The sequence below is a fragment of the Pelobates fuscus genome, chromosome 1, assembly GCF_036172605.1.
Source record: "Pelobates fuscus isolate aPelFus1 chromosome 1, aPelFus1.pri, whole genome shotgun sequence".
Lineage (NCBI taxonomy): Eukaryota > Metazoa > Chordata > Amphibia > Anura > Pelobatidae > Pelobates > Pelobates fuscus.
The window spans coordinates 136,951,825-136,979,488 of NC_086317.1; the positions used below are offsets into that span (position 1 = coordinate 136,951,825).

The following is a 27,664-nucleotide window of genomic DNA, read 5'->3' on the forward strand; positions in this document are numbered from 1 at the left end:
TGTTATGGGGCTGTGGTGGGGGGCATGGGGCTGAGGAAGGGGGCAGGAGCTGAGAGGGGGGAAAGGAGCAGGGAAAGGGTGGGACATGGACTGAGGTAGGGGACAGGGGCTGACTAGGGGGACAGGGGCTGACTAGGGGGACAGGGGCTGACTAGGGGGACAGGGGCTGAGGAGGGGGGACAGGGGCTGAGGTAGGGGACAGGGGCTGAGGTAGGAGCTGACTAATGGGACAGGGGCTGACTAAGGTGAGGTGTGGACAGGGGCTGAGGTGTGGACAGGGGCTGAGGTGGGGACAGGGTCTGACTAAGGCTGAGGTGGGGACAGGGGCTGAGATGGGGACAGGGGTGAGGAGGGGACGGGGACAGGGGCTGAGATGGGGACAGGGGCTGAGATGGGGACAGGGGCTGATGAGGGGACAGGGGCTGAGGAGGGGACAGGGGCTGAGGAGGGAACAGGGGCTCAGGGGGGACAGGGGCTGAGGAGGGGGGACAGGGGCTGAGGAGGGGGGACAGGGGCTGAGGAGGGGGGACAGGGCTGAGGAAGGGTGACAGGGGCTGAGGAGAGGACAGGGGCTGAGGAGGGGAGGGGGCAGGGGCTGACTAAGTGGACAGGGCTGAGGAGGGGGGAGGGGAATAAAAAAAAAAACACTAAAGTGTATTTCCCCCTCCCTGAGTCTTACCTTAGGCCAGGGAGGGGTGGACAGCAGCCAACAGGAGCAGCAACCAGCAGCAGCCAGTGAAGTCGTCCTCTCCTGATGATGTCAGGAGGAGGGGCCGTGACTTCCTCTGCTCTTCTCCCAGACTCCCCAGCGGTCCTGTGAGAAGAGCAGTGAGAGGCCGGCCGACTCCACTGACTGCAGACTGCAGGAAGAGTGAGGGAAGTTGAAAAATCTGAGTCCTCAGCCAGAAGCAGGGGATTCAGATTGTTCCTTTTTTTGCTGGGTGTGGGCAGCCCTGGGTTTAGGGCGGCCTGGGGGGCAATTGCCTCCCTGCCCCCCTTCCCAGCCCGCCCCTGGGTGCAGTGCGTGTGTGTATGTGGGGCAGCTTGTGGGTGAGGGATACAGTGTGGGGGCAGTATGTGTGTGGGGGCAGGTTGTATGAGGGGTACAGTGTGTGTGGGGCAGTATGTTAGGGGTACAGTGTGTGTAAGGGGTGCAGTTTGAGTGTATGGAGGGGCAGTGTGTGTGTGTGTGTGTATGTGTATGGGGGCAATTGTGTGTATGGAATGGTAGTTGTGCATATGGGGGGCAGTGTGTGTGTGTGTGTGGGAGAGTAGTGGATGTGTGTGTGGGTAGAGTTATTGTGTGGTGTCTGTGGGGGTGGAAGGGCAAATTCATGAATATATAATTATTTTTTTATTAAAAATAATTATTTTCATATCCCCTCTGCAATCCCTGGTAGTCCCAGTGGTGAGAGTGAACTCTAGCAGCCTCAGAAGCTGCTAGAGTTTACTCCTGCGAGATTCGGAGTCATGCTCCGAGCTCGCGAGAAGAGAAGCCGGCGAAGCTGCAGGTTAGAGCTCCCCCGGGTCCTCTCTCCCTCCCTTGCCGGCTGCCAGCATTACATTGCTAGTAGGCCAGAGAGGCAGGTGAGATAGATGCACAGTTCCGGTGCTATGATCATAGCACCAGGAAAATATCTTGCGGCTCCCATGTGTGCCCTGGGGCACCACGGCGGCGGAACACAGTTTGGGAACCGCTTTTATACACAATTAGACAATAATACACTGCTATACATACTTATACACATACTCATTCAGCCAGTATATACACACACTGCCTCACATACACAATGCTATACACACAGTCAGACAAAGTAAACACATTGTAAGTAGTTTATTAGTGATTTAGGGGATTTTCCTTTTCTAAATGTTCTCATTCTCTTATGTATGTTGTGTCCTGTGATGTCATGCATATATAATTAATTATGCAAATTGACATGCCGATATTTTTTTCCAAAACAGATGGCAACCCTACAACGCCTATTCCCCTCACACAGAGCACTACAGACATGGCTGTCTTTAAAGCGGGGCAAACGGGGCAGCTGCCCCGGGCCCACTTAATCCTGGGGGGCCCAAAGCAGCTACCCCGTGGGCCCCGCTGTCCGCCAATTTTTTTTATTTTTTTGCCCCCTGGGCCCGCCGGTGCTGCGGCTGCACCGGGAGCCCACACACTAAGAGGGCCCGGTCGTGCGCTGTGGCCCTTTAACAGCGCGACCGGGCCCCCTTGTGTTACTGCAGCAGGCTGGGAGGAAGTGACTGCCGTGAGTCACTTCCTCCCAGATAGAATGAAGCCGCGCGGGAGGATGGAGGAGGAGGCCGTCAGGAGGGAGCTTGAATGCCAGAGCCTCACACTCCCAATCACCTCAGCCTGCCACTGGACCCCAGGGAACCCATAAGGTAGGGCTGGAGGCTGGCTTTATAAATGTAAAGTTTGCATGTGTGTGTGTCTTACTATGTGTGTCTGTGTGTGAGTATGTCTGTCAGGGTGTCTGTGTGTCACCATTTCTGTGTGTGTGTGTCTTAGTATGTCTGTCTGTGTGTGTCAGTATATCTGTGTGTGTGAGTATGTCTGTCAGGGTGTCTGTGTGTGTCAGTATGTCAGTTAGGGTGTCTGTGTGTGTGTCCCTATGTCTCTGTGTGTGTCAGTATGTATGTGCGTGTGTCAGTATGTCTGTCAGGGCCTCTGTGTGTGTCAGTATGTCTGTCAGTGTGTAAAAGTGTAAACTTTGCATGTGTGTGAGTATGTCTGTCAGGGTGTCTGTGTGTGTGTGTCAGTATGTCTGTCAGTGTGTAAAAGTGTAAACTTTGCATGTGTGTGAGTATGTCTGTCAGGGTGTCTGTGTGTGTGTCAGTATGTCTGTCAGTGTGTATCTCTGTTGTCAGTATGTATATCGGTGTATCTGTATTTAGTATATATATGTTTCTCTATGTGGTCTGTGTGTATCTACATGTGTGTCCGGTTGTGTATCTGCGTGTCTGTATGTGTGTCAGTGTGTGTATCTGTATGTTATCATTGTATGTATTTGTATGTTGTCAGTGTTTGTACCTGCGTGTGTATATATGTGTGTGCATCTGTATATAGTCAGTGTTTTTATCTGTGTCAGTATATGCATCAGTGTGTCGGAGTATCCATATGTGTCAGTGTTTGTATATATGTCTATGTATGTGTGTCAGGTTGTGTATCTGTGTGTCTGTATGTGTTAGTGTGTGTATCTGTGTCAGTCTGTATCTGCATGTGTGTTAGTGTGAGTGTCAGTGTTTATGTCTGTGTATCTGCATTTGTTTCAGTGTGTGTGTGTGTGTGTGGCAATCTATGTGTACATGTGCATACATCTCATCATTCAAATCGCCAACACTACACACAAGTACACCCCTGCATTCAACCTTCAACACTACATACAAACACAGTCCTGCATTGAAACGTCAACAATACATAAACACCAAAAATATATATAAACACACCCCAGCATTTAAAAAAACAAACAAAAAAAACTACACATAGATGCATACTTGCATTCAAACACCAACACCACATACAAACACACCCCTACATTTACACAAACATACTCCATACACAAACATGCTTCCATTCAAACACACAAACACAACTCAGTGCTAAATACGACTCTGCAAGCATGAGAAAATGGTTCTGCTACAGCGTTGGGAAGTGGAGAGCGTGATTGCATGTCAGGGAGTGGGGGTCAGGGGGTCCCATCAAATTCTTGCCCAGGGCCAAATCAATTTTAAATACGGCCCTGACTACAGAGGCGATCATGGAGGAGACCTGGCAGCAGAGAGCAGGACCTCTGCCAGGTCTCTCTCACAAGATGGGGGTTGCAAGAGTTCTTCAACCTATCGCTGGAAGATATGTGTGCAATTTAATCTTAACATAATCTTAACACCTGTAGCAACAAAAAAAATTCTGCACCCATGTATCTGTGACTCTAGGATCTGTCCTGCAGTGACTTGATTTGTGTCATTGGTCTACCTCCTTTTAGCCTGACCACCAATGTCTTGCTTCACAGGGCGGCGATGTTGGGTGGTAGGGATTTGGTTGGGAGATAAAAGTTGGAGATTAGCATAGGGTATGTGTTTTCTTATAAATGCATCTTGTGTTTTCTATCAATAAGATTCTGTAATTAAGCCCATCACATTTGTCAGCACCAGGCCTAATGGGCTCTTTCTCTGGCCCTGTTGGGAGGTATGCTTTAGGGATATTTAAATGGATACTATAGGCACCAGAAAAACTACAGCTCAATGTAGCTGTTCTGGTGAGTATAGTCAATCACTGCAAGATTTTTGTTGTAAACACTGCTTATACCAGTGGTGTATCCTGGTTTTGTGCTGCCCTAGGCAGGACAAAACTCAGGCGCCCCCCTCCCACCCACGCCACCCTCACCCAACCCTCCCCCCCCCCCACCCGCGCCACCCCCACTGAACCCTTCCCCCGTCCCGCCTTCTAAATACACACACACACACATTCACTGACAAATACGCATACACTAGGTAACAGAAACACACTCACTAGCAGACACACACACAGTCTAACAGACACACACACAGTCTAACAGACACACACACAGTCTAACAGACACACACTTACAGACACACACACTGACATACACACACACTAACACACACACACACAGACCCACACACATACAGACATACACACACACACATACAGACATACACACACACACACACACATACAGACATACACACACACACTAACAGACACACACACAGACACACTAACAGACATACACACACTAACAGACATACACACACACAAACACACACACAAACTAACAGACACACACACAGACCCACTAACAGACATACACACACTTACAGACATACACTTACAGACATACACACACACACACACACTAACAGACATACACACACACACTAACAGACATACACAGACATACAAACACACTCAATCACTCACATATTTAATACATTTTTTTTTTTTTTAAATTTAACCCCCCCAGCCTCCTTACCTTTGGGAAAGCTGGGGGGGGGGGATATCTGTCTCCCTGGTGGTCCAGTGGCTGCTGGGAAGTGCGGGTAGGTGGGCGGCCGGCGAGGGAGCACTTCCTCTGAGCGGTCTGCTCAGCTCCCTCGCGCGCCGCAGAGTGATGCTGGGAGGCGGAGCCGGAATATGACGTCATATTCCGGCTCCCAGCCTCACTCTGCGGCGCGCGAGGGAGCTGAGCAGACCGCTCAGAGGAAGTGCTCCCTCGCCGGCCGCCCACCTACCCGCACTTCCCAGCAGCCCGCCGGCCGCCCAGCATGCCTTGTTAGCCGCAAGGCTAACAAGGCATTTGCCCTGGGCATTTGGGGGCGGCTTTTTTTGCCGCCCCCTGAAAAATGCCGCCCAAGGCAAATGCCTTGTTTGCCTCGCGGCAAATACACCCCTGGCTTATACTCTAGTATTCTGAGTACTCTGCCTAGGAAAACCTCTAGTGGCCACACTCTACATGGAGACGCTGAACTACCTCATACAGATGCATTGATTTAATGCATCTCTATTATCAGAGCTGATTGGCCAGGGCGCTGTTTGGCTTTTCTCCCCAACCCGCCTCCTTGGCTGAGATCATCAGTATTGACAATCTTCTATGTGAAAGCATTGTGAGTGGCTGAAATCATCACTTCTAATACTGTCAGCCAAAAAGGTGGGTTAGGGTCAGAGTCAGTGCCAGTGGACTCGTGCAGCAGTGGAAATAAGGTAAGATTTTAATATACTTAAGAGGAAAGGGGCACCGTGGGCTCTAAATAGTTATTTTAACACTATAGGTTTAGGAATACATGTTTGTGTTCTTGACCGTATAGTGTTTCTTTAAGTAGGATAAGAGGTTTACATATTAAGAAGTAGATTTGTGCATATAATCAGGTGTTCACTACAAAACTCTTTTACATGAAAGATCACCATATTTTAAGCAATGTCTCTGGAGATTTCTATCTAATTCTTTGGTTAGGTTATAAATATTTTCATTAAATGATGAGCATCAGATGATGAGAGGTACTATGGTAATCATCTATACTCCTAACAAGAGTGCCTCAAGACGATAATATTGGTGATTTATGATGTGTTAGCTTCCTCTTCTATGGCTGTAGAATTTACTAAACTGTTTACACAATTGTAGAACTTTTTGGGGGTGGGATTTATTAAATCCACACTAATACACATGTATTAGGTTTGCATTTTATTAAAATTTACAAATTTTTACAATTTCAACCATTTCCTGAAAACAATAAATAATATATTTGGAAGAAGGGAGGGGGTTGAATTGTGCTGAAAATTGTGTTTTACTGAATATAGTCTGATTATCTACCAAGTGGTAATTTGTAGGACCTACATCTCACTTTCCTTCCTTGGACTTCCTGTTTTTACCACATGATGTCATGGAGATATAATTAACAGTAATGAGTCATACATTTTAGAAAGTACATATATAGAATAATTATTAATTATACATTAATTAGTGACTATATACAATAATAATTCTCTTTGTATTATGAATTAGTTAAATAAATAAGTTGAACTCTTTTGGCTTTTCTGTGCTGTGTCATTTCTTCATTACTAGCGGTTGTTTACTATTCCAAAAATGAGGAAATTAGATCAGTTGCAATTTTTATGTTTGCTTTCTGTCTCATTATTTATTTATTTGTTTTTTGGGGGGAGGGTAAAATTCATTGGACAGAAGTGTTGAGGAAGAAAAATATGATGTAAACATAGGACACAAGGTCACACATTTTAACTGGAAGAAAGGAGATTTTGTCTAAGGCAAAGGAAAGGGTTTTCTTACAGTAAGAACAATAAGAATAGGGAATGATCTGCCTGAAGAGGTGGTTTTATCAGAGTCTTTACAGATGTTTAACCCTTTCAGGACCGCTGACGGTTCAGGACCGTCAGCGGTAAAACATGCGTTTGGACCGCTGACGGTCCTGAACCGTCATAACGGTCTGGGGCTACTTACCTGATCGCCGTCGGTCCCACGGCGGCGATCAGTGCTCCACCCGGTCCAGGGGGGTTGCCTGTCTGCCCGGGCAGTCCCCCCTCGGCAGATCAGGACCCTGCGGCCATGTGATCACTCGATCACATGACCGCAATAGGTGTCTGTGTATCTGCCTGCAGGGGGACTGTCTGTGCTGACAGGCAGTCTCCCTGCAAGTGAAAAATCAAAAAAATAAAGTAAAAAAAAAACAGTGTAAAATCAGTATAAAAAAAATAATAATAATATGTGTATATATATATATGATATATATACATGTATTATATCTATATATAATATATGTATATGTATCATATATATAATGTCATATTAAGTGTATTTTTATATTTATATATACGTATATTAATATAAAAATACACTTATATTTAAATTACACACGAATATATACAATATATATAATTGCTATATATATGGTATATATATATTATTATAAAATACAAATAATATGTTAATAAAAATAAATAACAAAAAATAAAAATAATTTTTAATAATTATAAAAAAATATTTATATATGCAATTTTATTCTAACAGTATTTTGATATATATATATATATATTTATATCAAAATATACTTAGAATGTAATGATATATATATCTATGTATAAATAAATAAATAAAAACAATACGAAATATACATATGTCCATATACATAATTACATAAATAATTTCATAAATATACACGTAGACGTCAAATATATAAATATGTATATATATTAAAATTCTACATGTGTATTTATGTAATATTTTTACCTAATTAAGTAATTTTAATGATTGCAATTTGAGGGACCTGCCTGCCAACCCAGGCCGAAAGTCCAGATAATTTAATTTGCTAGCACTGTGTTTAACCCTGTAACTTTCTATGACACCCTAAAACCTGTACATGGGGGTACTGTTTTACTCGGGAGACTTCGCTGAACACAAATATTAGTGTTTCAAAACAGTAAAACATATCACAGCGATGATATTGTCAGTGAAAGTGAAGTTTTTTGCATTTTTCACACACAAACAGCACTTTCACTGAGGATATTATTGCTGTGATACATTTTACTGTTCTGATACACTAATATTTGTGTTCAGCGAAGTCTCCTGAGTATAACAGTACCCCACATGTAGAGGTTTTATAGTGTTTGTGAAAGTTACAGGGTCAAATATAAGGCTTGATTTTACTTTTTTTTTAATTGAAATTTGTCGGATTGGTTAGGTTGCCTTTGAGAGCGTATGGTAGCCAAGGAATGAGAATTAGCCCCATGATGGCATACCATTTGCAAAAGAAGACAACCCAAGGTATTGCAAATGGGGTATGTTCAGCCTTTTTTAGTAGCCACTTAGTCACAAACACCGGCCAAAGTTAGCGTTTCTTGCATTTTTAACACACAAACAAATATAAATGCTAACTTTGGCCAGTGTTTGTGACTAAGTGGCTACTAAAAAAAACTGGACATACCCAATTTTGAATACCCTGGGTTGTCTACTTTAAAAAAATATGTACATGTTAGGTGTGTTTCAGGGATTTATGACAGATAACGGTGTTACAAGGTCACTATTGATACATTTAAAATATATATATATTGAAACAGCAATTTCCTACTTGTATTTATAGGCCTATAACTTGCAAAAAAAAGCAATAAAGCATGTAAACACTGGATGTTTTTAAACTCGGGACAAAATTTTGAATCTATTTAGCAGTTTTTTTCATTAGCTTTTGTAGATAAGTAAAAGATTTTTCAAGTAAAATTCCAAAAACATGTTTTTTTTTTTAATTTTTCACCATATTTTATTATTTTTTTTAAATACAATATTGGACATAATACAAATAATGGTATGTAAAGAAAGCCCCTTTTGTCCTGAAAAAAACAATATATAACTTGTATGGGAACCGTAAATGAGAGAGCGGAAAATTACAGCTAAACACAAACACCACAAAAGTGTTAAAACTGCTCTGGTCCTTAACGTACAAACATCGCAAAAACAGGCCGGTCCTGAAGGGGTTAAGCAGCAATTGGATAAATACGTGCAAAAACATAATATTGAGGGATATAATTTTTAATTAGTGGGGTACTAGCTTCTTGATCCAAGGAGATATCGGACTGCCATTCTGGGGTCAAGAAGGAATTTGTTCCTGGCTTGTTGCAAAATTGGACAGGCTTCAAACTGTTTTTTGGTTGGTTTTTTTGCCTTCTTTTGGATCCACAGCAAAAATAAATGTGAGAAAGGCTGAACTTGATGGAGGCATGTCTGTTTTCAGCTATGTAACCCAACCAACAGAGACTGACATTAGGTGGGTTCATCAGAAAAATCAGGCCTTGGATCTAGTTTGAAAGTCAATATATATGCATTAAAGGGAGGCTCTAAGTACCATAACCCTAAAGCTCATTAGAGTATTGATTGTTCTATGAGTCTATGAGTGCCATCTCCTGGTTTTATTTTTGACCAACACAGAACCCTCCTTCACTGCAGATTCATGAATTATTACATTTTCGATTTCTACATTATCAGTGTTTATCTATTCAACCGTGGACATAAATTACAGATTGAGAGCTCAGAGCTAACTTGTTCCATTGTTCTTAAACAGTTGGTGAACAGTACAGGTAGACACACAGTACCATAACCATTAAACTAAGCTGTAGAGGTTATGGTTCTTAGAATGGCCTACGCAAATTATTTTTGGATGGCTGTGTATTTTTATGTGTGTGCAAATAAACTGTGTATGGACTGGAGCTATTTTTTTCTATGTATTATAAATTATAAGTGTTAAGGTATTATGTCCCACCTAACCATGCTAAAAAATATACATAGAACTTTGGGAAATTGATCTCCAATGTAAGTAATACATTACTTAGCCCTCTCAATACGAAAGGTTTTATACAGCTCTATATACAATGTGTTGTATAATGTATGTTCATATATATATATATCAAACATATGCCTGATTAGGTGATTGATTCCATGATGAGACAGACAGATATTAGCAGTATATGTGGTTAAGGTCACACATCACATTAAAATGTGTTCTTTTTTCAATACAAGCTTTCATTTATAAAACAATACAATTGTTAAAATTAAGAAAAGTTATAATATAATATTTCTCTTTACAATTACGTATTATTTGATTGTTTGAAAAACAGACTTGCATCTGTACACTTGCTAATAGTTAATAATTATTTTTCTCTAGACAGTCCTTAGAATGTGAGAGTCTCTTGTGGATTTACAAAGATTTAGCAGTTTCTGATCAGTGTCAATTCAAATAGCCTCAGACATTGTAGTAATCTTCTGTGCTATTACTGTGAAATACGGTGAGATTTCTGGGGCCAGGCATCTCTTTACTGCTGCGTTGGAGACGTCTTTGCGTGGGATGCCTATGGTGAATTGTTCGTCTCCTTTGCCATTGGCGAATAGAGTTCTGAGCCTCCGTGCTAAGTTGTCTTGATACCGTGTTAAAACTGCTGATGTGATACAGTGCTCCGAACATTGTAGTCAGATAGTAACCACCTGAAATAAAACAGAGCATTAAAGATTTGACACAGATGACCTATATAACTAGATCAAGTTATTAATCCATGTATACATTAAGGGAAAGTATTGGGTAAACGCGACTCACTATATTTAATGCGTCATTCCAGGTTGCCTAACTAATAACTATGAGACAGTAGTTTTTACAAGCCACATTCAGAATGAAGAGTAAGATCCGGCTCCATAGAGTGATGTTGCTTACAGTGACCCTTTAAACCTGTATTTATGGATTAATAATGCGGTTTAAGCTTAATACATTGCAAGTTCCATGCGGCTTTGGTATTGGCATATTTTGGTTAACTCTGAGAAAGCAACTTTTTTTACCTTCTCCTTGAAGTTCAGATGGATCTGCGAGCTCCATCATATACTCCACATCCAGCTGGACAGATGTAAGATCACAGCAAATCAAGACATGGATCAACACGGGCAGGAAGTCATCAGCACCAAAGGGTTCTGGGAGCAAACCAAAACAAAATAGTTCATTAGAATCATAGTTGCTTAAGGTATACATTAAAATCCAAACCAAAAAAAATAAGTGCGCTGAATATTTATAAAGTGCAAATTTAACTCACTATATCAAAAGTGAGATAGTGCAAGCAGTTTAGTGCAAATATACAAGTGCTACATACAAAAAACTTATAACACTCTTTATCAGTGTAATATGAGAAAATTCCTTAGTACCAAGTTAGTAAAGTGACCTAGAGTATTCAAACCAAATTTGGTACACTTACTAAAATTATATGCTTGGTTCCTTGGTTTCAAATGATGTAACATGAAAAAAAATACAAAACATATATAGTGAAATATTGCTATTTATAATTAACACAGCATATATGTAAAAGTTCCACTCACAAGCAGAGAGCAGATGAGCCTGCTCTACTATTGACAGCTGCAAGTGCAGAAAAATCCACTGCAGCCAATAAAGTAAAACGATTCATTTTCACAGATTAAAACACAGCATTCATTCCGGATCCCTGTAAAAGACTGTCCTGTTGTGGGTTCTTACATCCGCTGGCTAGATAGTCAGTCCGTATGCCCTCACGATCGGCAAAGTCCACAGGATACTTCCGGGAGGTGTGGCGTACGTGATGACGTCACGTAGCCAATCAGATAACGCCTTTCGCCGAGAGGTCGGCTTCTTCAGATCTGCCTCTTTCCTATCCTAGCAGTCTTTTTATACCACCCATCTGGGCGTGATTCATTACACAATTATTACTTTATTGGCTATTAAAGCATAAAATAAAAATAGAAACGGACAATATTTTCAGCATTGCTACTGTTCATATAATTCTATCAATTAGCCTCTATTAGCCTGAAGCTGTAACTCTGCATGCTGTTTGACTCAGAAAAACAAGCAGTCTGCTGACATCATCAGAAGTGGTGGCCTGATCCAATCACAATGCTTCCCCAAAGGATTGGCTGAGACTGACAAACAGGCAGATCAGAGACAGAGCCAGCATGATTCAAACACAGCCCTGGCCAATCAGCATCTCCTCATAGAGATGAATTGAATCAATGAATCTCTATGAGGAAAGTTCAGTGTCTGCATGCAGAAGGAGGAGATACTGAATGTTTGGATGCATTTTAGGCAGCCAAGACCCAGAGAGGATCTCTAACAGCCATTTGTGGAGTGGTCAGTGAAGTTATCACTAGGCTGTAATGTAAACACTGCATTTTCTCTGAAAAGACAGTTGTGAGAAAGCCCACCGGGAGTTCGGGGTTTTCTCTGAATATTCATCTGTTTAGCATTCGGCTAGTTTATGCCACATTGGTTCGGTAGATTGAAACTACCGAACACAGACCACCCTCCTGGCTTATTGACTTCAAAAGAGCTCGTCAATTAAGCGCTCTCTCAGGTATTTACGAATGCCACGTGGCGGAGAAAACGGCGGCCATCTTGTTTGTCCGGGACAAAGGCAGCGGGACTTGTTTGTCGAGTGTCTGGAACTAAAATCGGACACTCGACTTCCCGAACACCGGTCTCAAGCATACGAACGATGGAACTGTACTTCCCGAACAGCTAGGAGAGCGCTTTTCGGTATTTTGATGTATTCACAGGAGGGGAACAATCGCTCCTATGAGCCAGGAGGCTCCATTCGTGGATTTTAGAGTTATTTAACATTTTCAGAATTGACCGACCGCACACGTTGAATTTGTGGAACTATTTTGGGAAAGAGCTTCGTGTGCGGTCGGTAACTTAAGACTTCCACACTTTTAAAAAAAACCTGAACCGATCTGGGTGAAATTTGAATATGTTGCTCCCCCAGATCGGGGCTATCAGGGGATGTAACATTTGTGGGGATACCTTAAGCATAAAGGGGTGTTCTGAGTTTTGGGGGAAATGTGTGCACTTCGCCTGGAGATAATTGGGTTATTCCTTAACTTATCTCATTATCTCACAGGCGGAGACAGGGAGTGTTTAACCCCTTAAGGACACGTGACATGTGTGACATGTCATGATTCCCTTTTATTCCAGAAGTTTGGTCATTAAGGGGTTAAGTGTAACTATACCTTATGATTGGCTATTTGGTTTGTGTACTGTGGGAGGTCCTCCTGCAAGGGGACCTCCATAAAAGCCTGTGTGGTCTCATTAAACTTCAGTCTTGTTACACCCTTCATCATGTTTCGGATGGTGTTTGGGTACCTGATTGCTACTTGGGGAAAGCTGCACTAGAGGATTTCGTTTCTTGGGAATTTAACTACTGACCAGAAGTACCGAACGGCGAGCTATAATCACCCTTGCTCTCAGCCGTTCGGCTCAAATCATACGAACCCATAGCTACCACTTCAGGGTTCGTTACAACAGTGTTTACAACAAAAAGCCTGAAGGTAATGATTCTACTCACCAGAACAAATTCAATAAGCTGTAGTTGTTCTGGTGATTATAGTGTCCTTTTAAAACAATGTATAATGTGGAAGAACTGGGACTTTTTATGCAGTTTACATAGGGAAAAACATTCCTCCATATTTCTGATGCTTGTAACATAGGTGAAATATATGTTTTCCTTCTAAATCTTAGGTCAAGTTCAAACAGCACAGCTCCTCTGTGGCTCATATTAAGGGACATGACTCTACATGTCATTACAACATAAGCCAAATTAACTGCACTAATTGGTACTGTCTGTAGTTTATCTATGCAATTCCCATTAGCTTAAAAATGTGTTTTACTTGGTTTTATCTCACTATTTTCACATATATCTATCTATTGTTTTTTTTACCTTTTAGGGTTATTTACTAAAGTCTAAATGGGGCAAAACCATGCGGCTGCGTACGGGGCCACTCGCATTGCAAAATCCAAACATTGCAATTCAGATACCGAAATGGCTTGAATTTGGTCTGGAATGCAGCCAAACCAAACATCTAAAATCCGTACCCAAATAATTGAAAATCTAGACCTGGATTTAAAAAAAAAATAAAAAATCCTAACTTTTCATCAAATTTGGTGTTAAATATACAGCACATGTACCACACTACTGTCTACTCACATACAATACAAAGAATTTAATAAACATAACATGGTGCACGTGTAACATAGGCGACCTAGCTAAGCAACCAGCATCATCACTTAATTTTATCTCACTCATTCTTCTTTGGACAAATCAACTGTTTAGTTAAGCTGTTTAATATAAAAATTGTGCAAATTATCATGCCACTGTCTACCATGTATGAAACTTGAAATACACTGTTGTGGCACTTGTTGAAATATTGTGTTTATCTGCACTACTAAAAATAAAGAAATAAAAAAAAAATATATATATACAGCACAGTGTTGGAGTATTGCTGCAAATGCAGTGACTGCAGGTTTAACCCCTTAAGGACACATGACATGTCATGATTCCCTTTTATTCCAGAAGTTTGGTCCTTAAGGGGTTAATGTTACAAGTGTATAAATACAGATTTATATAACACTCTGAATTCATTCATAGATTTTGCGTCACAATATGATTCACAGGGTGATAGGAGAGGCTAAAGCCAATATGTGGGGGATTCCAAATAATTTTACTTTGGAATCAAGCCCCCTGATCTTTTCCCACCTATCAACGCCCCAAAGTAGTTTAGTTGCTCCTCAAAGTAAACATTTATATTATACCCTAAATGTATTATAAGTAAAAATACATCCTCTATACCTGTCTATCTCAAAGAGTATAGAAATAAACACAGTAAACGCATTAATACGAACCTTTCTTTTCACTTGATGCCTCCATCGACTCATATATGAGCTTGCAGACTTTCAACAGAAGAGTGGTCATTTTCTTTGGGGAGTACGCCATATGCATAAGGGATAATTTTTCCTTTATCTTCTCCATAGTAGAGGCTCCTGGCAGGCCAGCACGTGTTTTTTGTTCATTTAAGTCTCCGGCCTTCATCTTTTCCTGGCTATTTAGTAGCTTTGACAGAGATCCATCTTTTGTGTGCAGGTCCAGCAGCTGAGTGTAAATGATATTGCGAACCGGTTTCAGGACACACTTGTACAGAGTAGCCTCGATAATTGCAGCTTGAAATAAGGAAATAAAAAGAAATATTTAAAACTAAAAGTATCAACATCTTTTATTCAGACAAACTAATTCCAGCGTTTCTATAAATGTATTTTCATTCAGATCTTACTTTTTTAATATAGTGGTTTCCAAAGTGATGGTATTAATTACATTTCTAGAAGTCTTTATAGATATGTAACATTAAATAGCAGATATAAGAAGATTTAATCAATCTGTGAAAAGGGTGAAAAGGTTGACTTTCAGGCTCCCCCTACCCCTTAAGTCAGACTATCCGTAGAGTGCAATTGCAGCACGTTAGACCTAGTCTTAAGGCCCAGTTCCTTTTTGAAATATTTGAAATGCTGGCTAGAATTCAAATCAGATGCTCAGGTCCTATTTTTGCAGGTACGGTACCTCAAAATACAGGACTGTCCTGACAAAATCGGAAATTATGGTACCTATGCAAGGTGTAGAAGTAAATTCAAACGTCAAAATGATGTTACAAATACAGAATAATACTAGGTAACTAGATGTATTTTTTTTTAATATATATTTTTTCCATTTTCCATATTCTTTCATCATATCAAAATATTTACATTCACTACACACAACAATTCCTACAAATGTGTTATTTTATAAACAATAAACAGTTCATAGCATCCAACTAACATAAGACATACAAAACATTACACAATACACAATGGCCAATCCTTATCATCTATTTATTTTTGTGGACTTGGGCTTTTCCCCATTACGGAACCTGTGGAGAACGTTTACGGTCTTTCCATAACTGCTCATTGGATTACTACAAAACCACCTATATTTTCTTAAAAAGCAAAAAAACAAAAACTCCCTAGACATATTCGATTTGAGTTAACCATGTATTTAAAGTGACTCTCCAGTGCCAGGAAAACATATTCGTTTTCCTGGCACTACAGGATCCTGCAGTTCCCTTCTCCCTCCCACCCACCCCTTCAGTGACTTACCGGAGTCCAGCGCCAATGTCCCTCGGCGCTGGGTCTGGCTCCACGTACTCTCCTCCCGGGGAGACCTAATGCACATGCGCAGCAATGGCCGCGCACACGCATTAGACCTCTCCATAGGAAAGCATTATACAATGCTTTCCTATGGGGATTTCAGCGGATTTCAGCGACGGAAGAACACGGAAGTCCCTTTAGTGGCTGTCTGATAGAGTTTTATAAAAACTGCAATAGTTACAGTTGCAAGGTTAAGGGTTGTGGGAGTTGGCACCCAGACCACTCCAATGGGAAGAAGTAGTCTGGGTGCCTGCAGTGTCCCTTTAATGTGTCTTGAAAATCTCTTCTCAAGCCCATTCACATTTTTAATTGATATTTCATTTGCTCCTTGACCATGAGCCATATTGGGGTAATAGATACTTTCCAGTATCTGGCAATCATAATTTTTGCGGCCAATAATATATGCATTACTAAAGGGGTAAGGATACCAAACATTTGTTTCACATTAAGCTGTAATAACGCTAGCTCTGGACCAAAAGAAAAGGGAGTGTAGGTTAGATTTTTAAATCTTACTCTCGATCATTTTCCAAAACAATTTGATGGGAAACCGCACCTCCAACATCTGTTAACTAGATGTATTATTAATTTTAGAATTATTCAAATGTTCACAGTTTCTGATAAATGTTTTCTTCTTCCACTACTTCCCTTAATCTTCCAGCACGAAGTTCTATTTTAGAACAGCTAAGACTTTAAACTGAACTAAATAATTTGCTAAACTGCAGTTATTCAAGTACTTAAAATACTCGGTCAGCTGATTCACATCTGCAAACTCTCAGCATACTGTGCATATTGCAGGTTGACCAGGATTTCAAATGAACAAAGAGGGACACTTTAATTTAGGGGTGTGAGTGGCGATGTGGCCAGGGGCGGACCTGTTCTAAGACATTTTAGGTGACTTACTAATAACGAATAATGCAACTAAAATGTAATTTAGAGCAAGCACAGACTGGATTCTAAACACAATAATTGTAGTTTAAAGACACATTACTGTGAGTATTACTGCTGTGGAGCTCTGTTATACACTGAACCACACCAACAATATGGAGCTCCAAGAAAAAAAAGGAAAATTAGGATGGAAAAGAGGGACTGTCCCTCCTAAATAGGGATACTTAGGAGGTATGCAGTAACCTGAATGCATCCAAGAATATCTGGGCATCAGGATTGCCAGTTCAAATGTGAATAAGGCCCACCTAACATTATTACCCCTATTTCCTTTAGTCTCATATGTTTTAAACAGTAACCCATGCAAATAATGTTTTGAAGATGTTCAGATATAAGTGTTAATGTTAAGTGAGGGAGAACAGTGGATAGATTTGGGAACTAGAGAAAATAGAAATGAACCAGGGCATGGGAAAATGAGTACAAATGTTTACAGGAAAGGCAAAAAAAGTAAGTAAGATGCAGATAAGATACCTGTTAGGTAAAGACTGGAGAGAAAAAAAAACAATCTAGGATAAAATAGAATAAATAGGCAGGGTTTTGATGTGGTAGAGGTGAGGTAGAAGTGATAATATGTTTGGAGAGATAGGGAAAACAGACTGTGAAGCCTGTGTGTGGCAACAATCAGGGCCGGTGCAAGGATTTCTACCGCCCTAGGCAAAGATCCATTTTGCCGCCCTCTCATGTCACTCACTCACTGACAGACACACACTGGCAGATACACACACTCACTGACAGACACACACATACACTCACGGACAGGCATAGACTCACTCACTGACACACACACAGACACTCATTGACAGACATACACTCACTCACTGACACACACACATACACTCACTCACAGACAGATAGACACTCACTGACATACGTACACTCACTCACTGACAGACACAGACAGGCAGACACTCACTGACAGACACACACTGACATACATACACTCACTCACTGACAGACACACACAGGCAGACACTCACTGACATACATACATACACTCACTGACAGACACACACAGGCAGACACTCACTGACAGAAACACACACACACTCACTGACATACATACACTCACTCACTGACCGACACTCACTGACATTCATGCACTCACTTACTGACAGATATAAACACACAGACAGGCACTCACTGACATACATACACTCACTCACTGGCAGACACACACACACGCAGACACTCACTGACAGACACAAACACACTGCCAAACACACACAGGCAGACACTCACTGACATACATACACTCACTCACTAACAGACACACACACACACACACTGACAGTCAAACACTCACTGACACACAGGCTCAGACATCCAGCCTCCCTGTGTTCCAGTGTGGGGCAGCTTATCACTCCTCCAGGGCGCTGTTTAGTATGCCGAAGGCCGGAATGACATCATATTCCAGCTCCCAGCATCACAGTGTGCGCGCGATGGAGTAGTGGCGAGCTGCAAGAAGAGCCTCCCTCGCCGCCCATAATGCCGTCACCTGCCTCCTCTCCTCCAGCATTCATTGGCAGAGAAGGCATCTGCCATCAGGGTAAGCAAGTGCCTGCCCTGCCATACACAGCAGGCACGTGCCATGCACAGCTTTGTGGGTGCCCTGAGGTTGCCAAATGGCCACCTCCCGGGCCCCTGTGACAGGACTCCTCTCGGCACCTCTCGGTGCTGGGGCCCAGGACAGGAGGAGTCCACCAGGAAATATCCCGGTGGGCGCCTCCAGCAGGCCGGCGCCCTAGGCAAATGCCTACTTTGCCTAACGGTTGCGCCTTGGCAACAACAGACTGACAGGAATATTCTAAACAAACAGTGAGAATTCAAAGTGAATTTAAAATTCAAGGTAATAATAGCTGGAAAAGAAACACTGTCTGTGTCATCCATGTTTCCAATGTAATTACTTTTGCCTTAAATTTGAAATTTACTTTCAGTTCCCTTTGAATTCTCACTGTAGTGAATAACTCTATAAATACAGCGTGCCATGGTGCAAAAAGGATTGGAAAGCACTGTTTTAGAGCACTGGCCAACAGGCAGCTCCCTAGCCTTTTGTGAACTACAACTCCCATGATGCTTTGTCAGTCACAGTTGGGGATAATGCTTTAGCCTATCATGTATACATAATGATGGGCAGCAGATGCAAAGTGCTGCTATGTAATATGTGCATTTTTTAAAATTAAGTCAATGAGGAGTACTGCAGCGTATATATTGTACATACTGCTAGACGACACTTATCATGTGATGCCATTAATTTGAATTGAACGTGTCCTGAAAAAAATTGTAAATATGGCAACCTTGGTTTGAGACAAGTAAAAGTCAAACTGACAGGTGACAGGTGAACATACTAAGTGCTGTAAAAAACAAAGAAGCGGCTATTGAGATGATATTTTCATGAGAACAGTTTAGTTTGCCCCTGAGGTATTTCATGCTCTAGTCTGCAAGGAGTGACTAACATATTACATATTAAAGGATATTTCAATTTCTTCCATATTCTCTTGCATTAAGTTGTAACAGACATTCTGCATGTGGTGTAAGACCTTGCACATCTTAAAATGTTAACATTAGTCAGGTCTTGTGGTCCAACTTGCTGCATAATCTCTGTTTCTTTGGAAGCCTCGCCTGCATATACAGGTAAATACCACATGTCCTTCCGTTGTACAGTTACAGCACTGACCGCATTCCGCTAAGAATCTACAGAACGGTAAAAGTCGCGCTCATAAATAGAACAATGTATGGACACTGCATTTTTAACAGTACTAAAACTGCACACTATGAAACCTCATATTTATTTTAAATGTATACGTTGATTAACCTCAGTATTTCAAGTGAATTACGGTAATCTGTATTTGTGAACTGTATTTGTACTGGGGATTAGCCAGGCTCCAGAATAGCTGATCTTCATGGGAAATTTAGTTTGCAACCTTCTGAGATGGCAACGTTTATGATGGCTCCTTTAAACTCTTAAGGAATAAATTATACATTTGCTGTTAACTCGTTTGAATCTGAAAATGCCTTACGCCAGCATGGACTGCTATACATACCTAGTGTTTGCAGATCATTCCTAACCTACTGTTAATTGAGCAGGACTTTCCATTTTTGAATAAGATATTAAATTGACACTTTACATACCTAAAGCTCTTTAGCTCGCTGAAGTGCCTTATGTGTGAAAAGTGTGTGTTCTTTTCTTCATTTTACAAAAACAGCAGATTTTAATAGAAATTGGCACTTTTATAAATTGATCTCATTACTCATCTCCCCTGGCTGTCAATCAAACAACCGGCCCTCTTACTTCCTGGTTGCGAAGGTCAGTGGCGCTTAAGTTAAGAGGTAGCAATTTCAAAGAGCACCTGCCTTGCAAAGACTTCTGTAATTATACAGCCCTGAATATCTGGGCCGGGAGAAGAAGGGAAATCGTAACACAAGAAATCTGCAGCTTTTGCAAACTATTTTCTGATACACCTCCAATGAAAAGATGCATAACAAAAATGCAGGCATAGTTTATGCAGGCATTGGTATATCTATTAAAATTTAAATAAATAAATAATTTATGTGCCGTGGACTCCTTTAAAGGACCACTAAAGTTAGCCAGGCCAAGGCCACTTAATCTATAAGTGAAGTGATCTGGGTACAGTCTTTTTAACCATGCATCGTAAAATATTGCAGGTTTTTTTTAAGCCCATTGCAGGGTTAAGCTAACTTCTAGTGATTGTCTTCCTGACAGCCACTAGAGGCGCTTCCGCGACACCGATCAAGTAAAACTCGGTCACATGACACAAAGGTTCCCATAGGAAAGCATTGATTCAACTTTCGGGAAACTTGGTTGTGTATGCCGTGATCACATTGCATGTGCATCAGGTCCCCAAAGTTCCTCTCTGCGGAGCATTCAGTTAGACCAACAATGGAGGTAGCCATGCCTCCTCAGTGACATCATGAGAAGAGTGGGAAGTAAGCAGTGCTGAGGGAGTCACACACACCTCTAAATCAAAGACAGGGATACTAAAGCGTTAGGAATACTGGTTTGCATTCCTAACGCTTTAATCTTTCTTGAAAAGAAAAGATTGTTGTGACAATATACACTGTCATTGGTCCTTAAGGGGTTAATAAAATGCGGTACGTAATGCTGTACAGACGATGTTAGCACTGTGTCCTATATGACTGAATGCCTTTTATTTTCACTATGTGTATACATGTAACCAGAGTACACAAGGACAAGGTAGAGACTCATGTGAACGGAAACCACGGCGCGGGTTACTAAACCACAGCATCAATACTATTTCTGAGAAAAACCTCGGTGTTGGCAAGGGCTGCTTTATGAGTCTGATCAATGCAGCGAGATGATATACGGATATACTGAAATTGCTGCGAAACGGCTTATTGCCATGGTGACAAGCGTGACCCATCAATTTAAGCATATAAACATTTTCATTGTAAACACATGTGTAACCAAGTCAGTCAAAAAGCAGTATTTTAAAGTTGCATTTTACACTAATAAATACGATACCAAAAAATTGGTAGAAATAAAATGTGTACTTTTCAATTAGTCATTGTACAATTTTTAAATGAAGGAAAAATCTACTAAATAGATGGGTTATATCATCAAACATAGAATATACCTTTAAAGATAACTATAAAAATAGATTTAAAAAGCAATTTAAGCATTTCAGGATTTACATAGCTATGATAGTTAGTATGGGTATCATTCAAGTACAACTGTCACCTCAAAATTAGTTTTAATATAATAATCCTTTCATCAAGTTTTAAAAGGACAAGGATTTATTTTTTTAAATAAAGTATATGTAAAAATGAAAAAAAAACGAATCCCTTCATTTAGTATATAACAAGATCCTTCAGCCATAGACATGCACCTTTGGTCAGATATTGTTTGAGAACTGAGTGTTCCCTACACAGAAGCAGAGAGAGACCATAGAGATAAACTTCGGATTTCCAAACAGTGTCTGACTAAAGGTGCATGTATATGGCTGAAGTATCCTGTAATATACACGTAGTGATTAATATTAGTGATGTCGCGAACATGACATTTTCCATTCGCAAATGGCAAACGTGAACTTCCACAAATGTTCGCAAACGGGCGAACCCCGTGAACCGCCATAGACTTCAATAGGCAGGCGAATTTTAAAACCCACAGGGACTCTTTCTGTTCACAATAGTGATGGAAAAGTTGTTTCAAGGGGACTAACACCTGGACTGTCGCATGCCGGAGGGGGATCCATGGCAAAACTCCCATGGAAAATTACATAGTTGATGCAGAGTCTGGTTTTAATCCATAAAGGGCATAAATCACCTAACATTCCTAAATTGTTTGGAATAACGTGCTTTAAAACATCAGGTATGATGTTGTATCGATCAGGTAGTGTAAGGGTTACGCCCGCTTCACAGTGACAGACCAAACTCCCCGTTTAACGCATCGCAAATAACCGCAAACAGTCCATTTGCACAACCACAAACTCCCCATTTGCACAAGGTTGGATACCAAGCTAGCCATGTCCCGTTCCTTGTCCTCACTGATGTCATTGAAGGTCTCTTCCTCCACCCAGCCACGTACAACACCAAGGGTCCCCGAAAGGTGACAACAAGCCCCCTGTATTTTTTTTTTTTTAAATGTACACTACTGTTACACCAGATATGAGTTGCACTGGTGTGACACTGTGCCCTGGCAGGCCCTGAAACGCACACGTGTGAAGGAAACTGACTGCTATTATTTCACAGTCAAATTTCTAGTTTTTTTTTTTTTTTATGTACACTACTGTTACACCAGATATGAGTTGCACTGGTGTGACACTGTGCCCTGGCAGGCCCTGAAACGCCCACGTGTGAAGGAAACTGACTGCTATTATATTACAGTCAAAAAAGTTTTGTTTGTTTTTTTTTTTTTTAATTCTTTATTTTTGCGTGCACATGGTTAACAACGTTGTAAACTTAGCCACAACAGCTCACGTTCACATTTTTCAGTAGGCATTTAAAACATGGCTATTATGTCAATGCACATTTTTGTATTATACGGTGAATACGTTTCAGCATTAATTACAGTGGGATTTTTCTTACGTTTGTTAGTCGCTAGCTAGAGATATATAAAACACTTATATCTGAGCTGGTCATGCTTAGTTGAGTATTAATTACAAGAGTAGACTATTGGTAAATCATAGGCTATGTAGCTTAGGGTTAATATTTATGTCGTGTGACATCGCTTCAATATCTAGATAGTGACATGGTTACGTTTGACTATGCTTAAGTGAGGGACATACATTTAGTACATTAACCGCTGGTCTAAATAGTCATGACATGCAGTAGATGAGACAGTAAGTTTGCGTTTCAGGTTATGGTAGATTATGCAGTGCTGTCTAACATGCTATTAAGGTTTCCAGCTTAGCTAAGATTATCAGTAAAGCAGGGTGCCACCAGGCAAAGCAGTATACATTCCGCTATTTCCTTCTATACATATAAAGCTCCAATAAAGATTAACTATATACAAGGTCATATGCAGAGAATGTGCACCTTATTCAATGACTGCAACTACAGTGATATATGGTGTGTCTATTCATGGTATGCTATACATTGTGCTTCTTGCTGTGAACGGCTGGGGTCACTGCCAGCTCCATCTCCGTGCAAAGCTTGAGGCAGGGGGGTCGCGTTCCATGCCCATGCGGGGGGAGAGTCCCTTGAGATTACCCCTTGAATTCCACTGGGTCCTAATGTCCCACTGTGTCTTCCCGGTTGCTGGGTAAGTTTGCCTTGCCTTGGTGAGCTGTTGAGGGTTGTAGCACCGTGTGGTCAGTTGGTGAAGCTGGTTGTTCTGCTTGGTCTTTCAGCCCTGGTCCTTAGTGGAGCTTGCCTGCAGATTGCCATGCTGGGGTTGCCGTTTTGATATGGGCAGGTAGAGGATGTGCTGGCTGTGATGGTTCTCGCCTGTCAGCTTGTGCGTTCACAAGTCGTTATGTGGAGGCTTGAGGGCCCTCAGGGACACCCATGATAGCAGCTCAGGTTATGAGGGATCACCGTCTCAGTTGGAGCAGTTGCTGTGCGGCCGGCGGCCATTTTAATGAGACCGCGTGGGAGTCTCACTCCTCCGGCTTTGGGCCATCCAAGTTGGATTCTTAGGTGGTAGCCCGCCTGGTGGGGACCGGGATGACCCCCCCGGCCCACAGGGGGGGGAAACGGGACCAGGAAGGCACTAGGTAGGTGTTGGTTCGCCGTAGTTAGGGTGGAGAGCGAGGCAGCGGCCGTCCACCCCTCTCCCCTCCCGGGTAGGCCTCAATCTCTGAGCCCCAGAGTCTCACACCAGGACCCAGGGCCGCCCTGCATCGGGCGCCCCAGCTACACTGGGACACTCTAGAGCTTCGTGCCACGGACCCCCGGGTCTGTAAGAGCCTAGTAATGTGGGTATATTCCCCATTTTCCTCCGTAGGCTCGGGAGCCCGTGTGATGTGCAGCCTGTCGGCATGGCCGCCCGGCCCCGCCCCCCTTGTTTGTTTTTTTAAATGCAAGCTATTGTGACACCAGATATGAGTGGTGGCACTGGGACCACCTTAAAAATATTGGATATCGCTAAAAATCATGATCACTATATACTTTCTCTACAAACCTCTAAAACAAACCAAACTACTCATGCAGCCGCTATACCACTTTATCCCACCTAGAACTAGTGCCCAGTTAAAATACTTGACTCTTACTTACCCACACTCAGTCATGCCACACACATTTCACCACTACTCTCACTGAATCCCTCTGACTACGGCTAAATTCATCTTCTACAGCAGAACACTACTCCTAAGATTGGGTTGTATCCATGTCTCTGGTCTTTCATTTAGAATAGGGGCAGCTTCGGTCTCCTTCAACACTGACACTTCAGTACATATTATTAAAAGATTGGGCAGATGGAAATCCTCATACTACAACCGATATATTCCTCATCCCGAGAAAGAAATGAGGAGAGCTTTTAAAAGCTTTTAAAAGTTTGGCTTTGTAAATTTGATGCAATAAGTGTGTGTTTTTTTAATACCTTTTCACCCTCTTTGCATGAACCCGATTTACATATATTACTAATATGTTTCTGAACATATATATTATATTATTCACTTACTCATTCACTCTCTGGGCCGGCCTAAGGCATCATGCTGCCTAGGTCCAACGATAAATGACTATGGGGGATAATGTATAATAAACACAGGTTACTGGCTATGGGAGGGATAATGTATAATAAACACAGGTTACTGGCTATGGGGAGATATTGTATAATAAACACAGGTTACTGGCTATGGGGAGGATAATGTATAATAAACACAGGTTACTGGCTATGGGGGGATAATGTATAATAAACACAGGTTACTGGCTATGGGGGGATAATGTATAATAAACACAGGTTACTGGCTATGGAGGGATAATGAATAATAAACACAGGTTACTGGCTATGGGAGGATAATGTATAATAAACACAGGTTACTGGCTATGGGGGGATAATGTATAATAAACACAGATTACTAGTTGTGGAGGGATAATGTATAATAAACACAGGTTACTGGTTGTGGGGGGGATAATGTATAATAAACACAGGTTACTGGCTATGGGTGAGATAATGTATAATAAGCACAGGTTACTGGCTATGGTGGGGGATAATGTATAATAATCACAGGTTACTGGCTATGGGACGATAATGTATAATAAACACAGGTTACTGGCTATGGGGAGATATTGTATAATAAACACAGGTTACTGGCTATGGGGAGGATAATGTATAATAAACACAGGTTACTGGCTATGGGGGGATAATGTATAATAAACACAGGTTACTGGCTATGGGGGGATAATGTATAATAAACACAGGTTACTGGCTATGGAGGGATAATGAATAATAAACACAGGTTACTGGCTATGGGGGGATAATGTATAATAAACACAGGTTACTAGTTGTGGAGGGATAATGTATAATAAACACAGGTTACTGGTTGTGGGGGGGATAATGTATAATAAACACAGGTTACTGGCTATGGGTGAGATAATGTATAATAAGCACAGGTTACTGGCTATGGGGGGGATAATGTATAATAATCACAGGTTACTGGCTATGGGACGATAATGTATAATAAACACAGGTTACTGGCTATGGGGAGGATAATGTATAATAAACACAGGTTACTGGCTATGGGGGGATAATGTATAATAAACACAGGTTACTGGCTATGGGGGGATAATGTATAATAAACACAGGTTACTGGCTATGGAGGGATAATGAATAATAAACACAGGTTACTGGTTGTGGGGGGGATAATGTATAATAAACACAGGTTACTGGCTATGGGTGAGATAATGTATAATAAGCACAGGTTACTGGCTATGGGGGGGGATAATGTATAATAATCACAGGTTACTGGCTATGGGACGATAATGTATAATAAACACAGGTTACTGGCTATGGGGAGATATTGTATAATAAACACAGGTTACTGGCTATGGGGAGGATAATGTATAATAAACACAGGTTACTGGCTATGGGGGGATAATGTATAATAAACACAGGTTACTGGCTATGGGGGGATAATGTATAATAAACACAGGTTACTGGCTATGGAGGGATAATGAATAATAAACACAGGTTACTGGCTATGGGAGGATAATGTATAATAAACACAGGTTACTGGCTATGGGGGGATAATGTATAATAAACACAGGTTACTAGTTGTGGAGGGATAATGTATAATAAACACAGGTTACTGGTTGTGGGGGGGATAATGTATAATAAACACAGGTTACTGGCTATGGGTGAGATAATGTATAATAAGCACAGGTTACTGGCTATGGGGGGGGATAATGTATAATAATCACAGGTTACTGGCTATGGGACGATAATGTATAATAAACACAGGTTACTGGCTATGGGAGGATAATGTATAATAAACACAGGTTACTGGCTATGGGAGGATAATGTATAATAAACACAGGTTATTGGCTATGGGGAGGATAATGTATAATAAACACAGGTTACTGGCTATGGGGGATAATGTATAATAAACACAGGTTACTGGCTATGGAGGATAATGTATAATAAACACAAAAAAAAAGACAAAAAAAAAAAAAGAATAAATCTAAATTGTATGCTGTCTAGGAGGTGGGAGAGTCTGGGAGGGAGGGTCTGCTGCTGATTGGCTGGAATGTGTCTGCTGACTGTGAGGTTCAGGGTCAAAGTTTACTCAATGATGACGAATAGGGGGCGGACCGAACATCGCATATGTTCGCCATCCGTGGCAAACGCGAACATGCGATGTTCGCCAGGAACTATTCGCCAGCGAACCATTCGGGACATCACTAATTAATATATGTATCAATCTATCTATAAATCACATTTTAGCTTTCATTATTGTAGGCTTTTTTTCTCTGTACATCTATCATGATTTCATATAAAAGTGTGCAGAGTATCTAGCAGGATTCAAAAAGTCCAATTGGACTTTATATGTGGCATCCTAAGTCATTAAATCATTGCTCTTAATTCTGTGAGTGCAAAATATATATTTTAATTTTAGTTGGTTAGTTTAATTTATTTGCACACTGTTTCTCTCACTTTTTATTTTTCAAAGAATTTTATTTTCTAAAGTTTTAATGCAATAAAAAAAAATATTTTTTTTTATTAATACTTTTTAAAACGTAACAGTTTACTTTATTTTTT

At 41.2% G+C, this 27,664-nt stretch overlaps 1 protein-coding gene across 1 annotated transcript in view; it reads right to left on the reverse strand.

The window, feature by feature from the left end:
• Positions 1–9,349: 9,349 nt before the first annotated feature.
• Positions 9,350–27,664, reverse strand: part of LOC134589275 (ras and Rab interactor 3-like) — a 28,546-nt gene continuing 10,231 nt past the window's right edge. The window contains exons 4-6 of the mRNA XM_063444327.1: positions 14,716–15,030; positions 10,860–10,988; positions 9,350–10,514 (exon numbers count right to left, since the gene is read on the reverse strand). Of these exons, the coding sequence (XP_063300397.1) occupies positions 10,276–10,514; positions 10,860–10,988; positions 14,716–15,030 (683 nt within the window). The 3' untranslated portion in view covers positions 9,350–10,275. The remainder of the gene's footprint in view (positions 10,515–10,859; positions 10,989–14,715; positions 15,031–27,664) is intronic.